Source organism: Hevea brasiliensis, chromosome 5 (assembly GCF_030052815.1).
Source record: "Hevea brasiliensis isolate MT/VB/25A 57/8 chromosome 5, ASM3005281v1, whole genome shotgun sequence".
Lineage (NCBI taxonomy): Eukaryota > Viridiplantae > Streptophyta > Magnoliopsida > Malpighiales > Euphorbiaceae > Hevea > Hevea brasiliensis.
The window spans coordinates 114,361,768-114,370,052 of NC_079497.1; the positions used below are offsets into that span (position 1 = coordinate 114,361,768).

Consider the following 8,285-nt stretch of genomic DNA (forward strand, 5'->3'; position numbering starts at 1 on the left):
TCAAGAATATTATTTAGGGGCATTTGATCTCTTTTTGACAAATTTCCACTCCTTTGACATTTATCACAATTCAACACAAATTTCCTCACATCCTTAAAAAGATTTGGCCAAAAGAAACCAGCTTGCAAAATTTTACTAGCTGTCTTAGAGATGCCAAAATGACCTCCATAATCAGAAGCATGGCAATGATGCAAAATACTCTGTACCTCCTCTTCAGGAATACATCTTCTAATTAGACCATCACAACATCTCCTAAAGAGTAAAGGATCATCCCATCTATAAAACTTCACCTCATGCAAAAACTTTTTCTTTTGTTGCCATGTCATACCTAGAGGTAAAACTCCACAAGATAGATAATTCACAAAGTCTGCATACCAAGGTAGTTTAGCAACAAGAGAGAAAAGTTGTTCATCCAAGAAAAACTCATCAATAGGATTTCATCCAATTCTTCACCATCCAATTTCAACCTACTAAGATTATCAGCAACTACATTTTCAGCTCCTTTCTTATCTCTAATCTCCAAATCAAATTCTTGTAACATCGAATCCACCTAATGAGCCTAGGTTTGGCCTCCTTTTACTGAGCAACACCGATAGCTGCATGATCCAAAATATAACCACCATAGAGTCAATAAAGTAAGGTCTGAACTTTTCCAATGCAAAGACAATTGCCAAAAATTCCTTTTCGGTTGTTGCATAATTTGTTTGAGCCTCATCCAGTGTTCTACTAGCATAATAAATAGCATAAGCCTTTTTGTCCTTTCTTTGACCAAGAACAGCCCCAATTGCATAGTTGCTAGCATCACACATAATTTCAAAAGGTAGGCTCCAATCGGGTGGTTGCATGATTGGTGCAGTGATAAGAGCTTGCTTCAACCTGCAAAAGGCATCCAAACACTCTTGGTCAAATACAAATGGTGTGTCATTACTTAACAAATTAGACAAAGGTTTAGCTATTTTAGAAAAATCCTTGATAAAGCGTCTGTAGAACCCGGCGTGTCCTAGGAAACTTCGAATTCCCTTGACATTGGTAGGAGGAGCCATCTTCTCTATCACTTCAACTTTGGCTTTATCAACCTCTATTCCTCTGTTAGACACCAAATGTCCAAGCACTATCCCTTCCTGAACCATGAAATGACACTTTTCCCAGTTTAACACAAGGTCGATTCGCACATCGCTGCAAAATTTTAGAAAGGTTAGCCAAGCATATATCAAATGAAGATCCATAAACAGAAAAATCGTCCATAAAAACCTCCATTATGTCTTCAATGAAATCTGAGAAGATTGCCATCATGCACCTTTGAAAAGTGGCTGGTGCATTACATAACCCAAATGGCATCCTTCTATAAGCAAAGGTTCCATATGGACAAGTAAAAGTGGTTTTCTTTTGATCATTTGGATGGATAAGGATTTGAAAAAAACCTGAATATCCATCTAAATAGCAAAAGTAAGAATGCCTAGCTAGTCTTTCCAACATCTGATCAATGAAGGGAAGTGGAAAATGATCTTTTCTAGTGGCAACATTTAATTTTCTGTAATCTATGCACATTCACCAACAAGTCACTGTTCTGGTGGGAATTAATTCATTATTTTCATTTTTGACAACTGTCATTCCACCCTTTTTTGGGACAACATGTACTGGGCTCACCCAAGTACTATCTGAGATAGGGTAAATGATCCATGCATCAAGCAACTTCAAAATTTCCTTTTTAACAACTTCTTTCATATTTGGGTTCAACCTCCTTTGATGTTCAATAGATGGTTTACAATTTTCTTCCAAACTGATTCTATGCATGCAAAAGTGTGGGCTTATTCCCTTAATGTCATCTATGGTGTATCCCAAAACTTTCCTAAATTGTCTCAACACTCTTAACAACTTATCAGCCTCTAATGTACTCAAATTTGCATTTACAATTACTGGATAAGTGTTATTGGTGCTAAGAAATTCATACCTGAGCTGAGAAGGAAGTTGCTTAAGTTCTACCTTAGGTGCATCTTCTTCCTTGAATGATGGTTGCTTAGATTCGACTTTTTCCTTTTGTGTGAGTTGAAAAACTGGAGCAGAAATGAATGGTGGACTTCCCTTTAAGTGTTGAGCATATGCAGCTACATGAGAGTTGTCATAATCTATGCCTCCTCCATGAACCAAACAATTTTCAAGTGGATCTTCTGGATATTTCTTTCTGAAGTGTTCTTCAACCAGCTCATCAATAATATCAACTCTCAAGCAAGTATCAGCTTCAGAATGATGCTTTTTCATAGTATTATTAATATTGAAAACCAATTGCTCTTCACCAACCCTAAGAGTTAATTTTTCTCCCTTAACATCAATCAATGCTCCTGCTGTAGCCAGGAAAGGCCTTCCCAAGATGATTGGGATATTAAAATCTTCCTCCATGTCCAAGATGACAAAGTCAACAGGTATGTAGAACTTCCCAACCTTCAGAGGCACATTCTCCAAAATCCCTTCAGGATACTTAATTGATCTGTCAGCTAACTGAAGAGAAATGTGGGTTGGTTTAAGATCTCCCATGTTGAGCTTCTCATAAATGGAAAGGGGCATAAGGCTAACACTAGCCCCTAAATCACATAAAGCTTTTGTAGAACAAGACTCTCCAATGTGGCATGGAATTGAAAAACTCCCTGGATCCTTAAGCTTTGGAGGAAGTTTCCTTTGGAGGATAGCACTACATTCTTCTGTCAAAGCTACAGTTTCATCATCTTCAAGTTTCCTCTTGTTTGAGAGAATTTCTTTCAAGAATTTTGCATAAGAGGGCATTTGTGAAAGAGCATCAACAAAAGGCACATTTATGTAAAGTTTCTTCAAAACTTCTAAGAACTTCCCAAATTGCCTATCAAGCTTGGCTTTGTGAAATCTTTGTGGAAAGGGAAGCTGTGGCTTGTAGGGTTCAGGAGGTATATATTTCTCTTCCTTCTCTTCAATTTCCTCTTTACATTTTTCTGCACTCTCTTGTTTTTCACTCCCATCAGTTCCTTTTTCATTTTCTCTCTTCTCACTGTTTTCACTCTTCTCATCATTTATAACTTTTCCACTTCTTAAAGTAATAGCTTGACACTGCTCTCTTGGATTTTCTGGTTGACTTGGAAGCTTTCCAAAAGACTTGGCACTTGAGGAGGATGCTTGTTGTGCAATCTGGTTTTCCAGCATTCTGTTGTGTGTTTGCATCTGTTCCAGCCTTGCTTTCACCTCTCTCATCTCCTCATCATGCTTATTTTGGTTAGCAAGTATCTGTTGTAATAATGCTTGATGGTGGAATTTCGTTCTTCTTTGTTTTGGTGGAGGGTTCATATTTTCTGAAAATTAGGCAGTGGTTGCCTATTTTGCTGATATGGAACTCCTTGTTGCTGTTGTGGTTGAAAATTCTGATTTTGAACTTGATTTTGCTGATTTCCCCATGAAAAGTTGGGATGATTCCTCCAATTTGGATTGTAAGTTTGAGAATAAGGATTCCCCATTTGCTTGTTTCCATAATTACCAACATATGCTGCTTGTTCTCCATAATCTACTCCACAGCTGGTTGTTTCCTCTGCATAAGCCACTTGTTGTGAACTTCCAGCTGATGATGATGAACTAACCAACATACTCAAATCTTCCATCTTCTTAGCAAGGACATTTGTAAGTGCATCAAATTTTGCATTAATCATGTTGAATGGGTCAAGATCATACATTCCAGCAGCTTGCCTCTTTTGAGTTTGAGCTGGTCCTCTTGGACTACTCCAAAGATGAGTGTTCTTTGCAATTTTCTCCAACAGCTCATAAGCTTCATCTTCATGCTTAATAATAAATTCTCCTCCTGTTTGAGCATCAATAATCCCTCTGATTGCAGGAGTGACATTTGTGTAAAAATTCTGATTTATCATCCATTTTGGAATGGCATGATGTGGGCATAATCTCTCTAATTCCTTCCATCTCATCCATGACTCATAGAGAGTTTCATCTTCTCTTGGTCCAAAGTCGTCATTTGATTCCTCAGCTCTTGAGTTTTTCCAGGTGGAAAATATTGTGCAAGAAATGCATCAGTGAGTTGCTCCCAATTTGTGATGGAGTTGTGAGGTAAAGAATCAAGCCAATCCAGTGCTCTATCTTTCAAAGAGAATGGGAATAGCTTCAATCTTGCTGCATCATCAGACACTCCAGGTTGTTTTTGCATGTCACAAATCATAGCAAACTTCTTCAGGTGTGTGTGTGGATTTTCAGAAGGATGTCCTCCAAATTGAGAATTTTGAATCATTTGAAGAACTCCAAAATCTATCTTGTAACTATTTGCATCAATCCTTGGTCTTGCTATGCTCTCCCTCAAGTCATCAAAACGAGGAAAAGCATGATCCATCATACTTCCCCTAGGCACGTTTGCATTAACAACTTCTTCTCCTTGGGCTTCATTTTCATTGTTTTGACCATTTCCAGCATTACCAACACCAATTCTAATTCTTTCATCAGCCATGACTTCTTCTAATTCAGTTTCTCTCAAAGCTTCCTTTCTTTTTCTGGTTTCTTTCTTGTTGGCCTTACAAAATTTCTCAATTTCAGGATTGAATAATAAGGATGTGTCACTTGTGCTTCTAGCTCTTCTCATAAAAGATTAAGAGTACCTGAAAAAGAACAAACGAACACAAAATGAAAATATAACAAAATAAAACTAAAAACAACTAAAATAATCAAGAATTCAATCTTAAACAAACAACTCCCCGGCAACGGCGCCAAAAACTTGATGCGTTCCTACCGCAAGTGCACGGGTCGTACAAGTAGTATAGAAAAATATCGATCCCACGAGGAGTTGTGTTAATGATTGAATTTTCGATATAAAAGTTGACTAAATCGAAGTATCTATGAAATTAAAGAAGTGAATTGATGAGTAATGGAGCGTAAAATCTATATGTGCAAAATCAATATTCTATTTAACAATGTATTGCGTTAAACTAAAATTGCATCAAATTGAAATAAGCGAGTTCAAATATGGCAATATTGAAAATGGCAAGCAATTAAATTCAATTGAAAATTAACAATGGTAAAAAGGTGATTCCGGAGTTCGGGATTTCATATTCGAGCTATTTTGGGATTTTAAATTGGTTATCCAATCTTATGAAACTAATGGGTTTTAAGGAGATTAATTCTTAAATCCTTTGAATTCCCTTTCGAGTGAGACAAAGAGTGCCTTAATCAAACTAATCCTACTTTCGTGGAGTTAGAATTAATTAAGACCCATTAAGTTCTTTAATTAATCTGTGAATCCTCTTAATCCTTAGCCTATTTCTAGGTCTAAGTTAATTAAGTCCAATTTCTTGATTATCTATCACAAGGCCTTCTCCTTTCGGTGCTTCAACCATGGATTAAGAACATCACTTAATGGGATCCTACACTAAGCATGTCATTAAGCATACAAGAAATGAATAAAACTCATTAAGACCACAAAATATGGATTACCCAATAAAGATCCACAAAATATCTCAAATATTACAACCCTTACTCCAGAATCAAAAGTAAACTACTCACTATCCATAATGCTTACAAGATATGATGAGTTCAAATGGAAATAAAGCTTTAATCTAAGTTAAGAAGTAAGAAATTAAACACTAGAAATGTAGAAAAATATAAAGGAAGAAAGAAATCTGCAAATCTTGGTTGAAAATGGTGTGGAAGGTGAAGGTGACTCTTCAAATTCTGCTCAGCCCCCCTCCTTTTCTTCTTTGCTCCTTTTCTCCCCTTTAAAATGGGAAAATGAGACTATTTATAGCATTTTTCTGACATGGAGCCATAAAATGGTATGTTCTAGGAGGAATTATTTGAGGGAATCTCCTGCCAGCTCATTAATGAACTCTTCATGGGACTGCATAAGTGGACTGCATAAGTTATGCAGTCCCTTATGCAGTTTTCGGCTGGTTCTGGAACAGTGATCTTTCTCCTTATGCAGATCTGCATAGCTTATGCGGCAAGTTATGCACAGTTTGGTCAATGCATATTTCAGCTTGAAAACCTGTTTTTGACATCTTTTGGCTGTAGGAGACACTCCTCAATGGCAAAATTCTCTTCAGTCCTTCAAAAACACCATTTTTCCTACAAAACAAAGTAAAAATTACAAATTAATGCAAAATTGACAACTATGAAAAACTAACTAATTTACTAATGAAATTAGCTAAAGATAACTAATAATAGAATAAAATGGCTATAAAATTAGACCTAAATGACTATGTAAAATGTATGCATCAGATAGCCTCTCTCTCTCTCCCCATGGCTGATCTCTATTCCTTGTGTCTCCTAGGAGTCATGGAACGTCTTTGGTTTCACCAGATTATTCTCTTCTCAGAGTCCTCTGCGGTACAAATCCCTAAAACCCTTAAACAACAATCCCCATTTATAACAGAATCTCTTATAGACTTAACATCAACTTCAAGCCTCTCTTTAGCAACTTCTCCAGAGGAAGAAATCCCATTATCACCTCTTCCGCTAGAGGAAGTCCCCTCAGCGTCACCTCCAGTCACTCTAGAGGTAATGAAAAGCTACAAGCTACTTCTTTTAACTGCACAAGTCGGCTTTCGCGCTTTGTTTTAAGTAGTGGTTTCTTGTTTGCTTAGTTGAATAAGGATAAAGAAGAAGTAGAACAAGAAGCTCAAGAAGAAGAAGAAGAAGATAAGGTTATTGTTAATCAGAAAGAAAGGCCAACAAGATTGAATCTTATCACAACCAGAGTTCGTTCACATTCTTCATCACCATCAACTGAGAAACGTAGACCCAAAAATATCAGAAATTCATGTTCATCAAGGAAGCTGCAGAAATACATGAGCTGCAGGAGCTTGGGAGAATTAGAACTGGAAGAATTGAAAGGCTTTATGGATCTTGGATTTATATTCAAGAAAGAGAACATAAGCCCAAGAATGATAAGTGTAGTCCCTGGTTTGCTGAGACTAGGATTATACAAAAATAAATACAACACCAAACTCATTACCAGCGAAGTACCTGAAGATGATGATGACATACAGAGAGAAAGAGACAAGCAGGAAGAAGAGAAGGGGGTCATTAGGCCATACTTATCAGAGGCCTGGCTAATAAAAAGACCCGATTCGCCGCTATTAAATCTAAGGTTGCCAAGAGTATCCGCAGCTGTTGACATGAAAAAACACCACAAGTTCTGGGCTAGAACTGTTGCATCTGTAATTCAACAAGAATCTTGAGAGGAATTGATGTCGAGAAGATATGATAGAAGATATATTCTCTTCATTCTACTAAACAATAGCTGAAAGAAGAAAGATGAAAAACCAAATCTCGATCACAGATTCTAGTCCATCGAAAGCTCCAACTGTAAAAAAGAAAGAGAGAGCTTGTAATATGTAAATAAAGAGCGGTGTATACAAATAAAGGAGTGGTGAAATGTACTTTTGTTTGCTTTTGGTTAATGTGTTAAACTCATATAAAGGTAAACGAAATAAGCTAGAGGAAGATGAGATGAACAATTACAGTATAAGAGGTGTGTCCTACCATGCATGATGAGGTTGAGAAAGAACAATGAGAAGATTCTTTTCTTAGCATCAGGCAAAAGACCCCTCAATGCCTTGGTATAATTTGTCCCTATCTATACATATAGATTTGTTATATATAGAGACATACATGGAGTCATTTTTCCTAACATTGTTAAATTCATTTGACATTTAATACCTAGGATGCTGGACCTGAAACAACTTTGGAGACATGTAATGATAATTTACAGTATGGGTCCCAATTAATGCACAACTACAGGCAAAAAAAAAAAAAAAAAGTTTAATAGATTATATGCATGTTTAAACTAGAGGAAAGCTCGCATGTCGCTCGAGTATCAAAATTTGAAGTTCTCAGACAAATGCCCCAGCGCTTATTCAGAATAACCCAGAGCTGAAGTTTGTTATTTCCATTGTGATTCTCCACATTGCAAGCATAAGATCATAAACAACTTCCCTTCTTAAATTTCTGTCTACAAAAATGGAAAATAACAGCAAAATTTAGAGTGTGTTAGATTGAACGTGTGTTTTGATATTTTTCAAATCGCAGAGCAGATTGTGTAACTCTTGAATTGGCATGCTACATAAAAATTTGGAAAATGAATTGAATGTGTAAGACAAAGGTGACGGTAAAAATTAAAATGGAGTGCAAGATACAAGAGATGAAAGGCCAATGCCACAACTAAAAGCTGTTGAGATTTGAAAGGGCAAAATTAAAAGCCTTAACTAAAAGTGTTGAAGGATTGAGAGAACCATTTAAAAGGGAGGAATTAACCATTTAATGGTAGAGAAACT

The 8,285-nt window shown here is 36.6% G+C and overlaps 1 protein-coding gene and 1 non-coding gene across 2 annotated transcripts; both read left to right on the forward strand.

The window, feature by feature from the left end:
- Window positions 1-3,891: 3,891 nt before the first annotated feature.
- LOC131180432 (small nucleolar RNA R71) lies at window positions 3,892-3,997 on the forward strand. The gene has a single exon (XR_009149206.1). It is a non-coding gene; the product is annotated as a small nucleolar RNA R71 (small nucleolar RNA).
- A 2,214-nt stretch (window positions 3,998-6,211) lies between these two features.
- Window positions 6,212-7,391, forward strand: LOC110660117 (uncharacterized). The gene is made up of 2 exons (XM_021818297.2): window positions 6,212-6,507; window positions 6,594-7,391. Exons 1-2 carry the CDS (start codon window positions 6,220-6,222, stop codon window positions 7,188-7,190), a joined length of 885 nt encoding a protein of 294 aa, XP_021673989.2. The 5' UTR covers window positions 6,212-6,219; the 3' UTR covers window positions 7,191-7,391.
- Window positions 7,392-8,285: the final 894 nt, after the last annotated feature.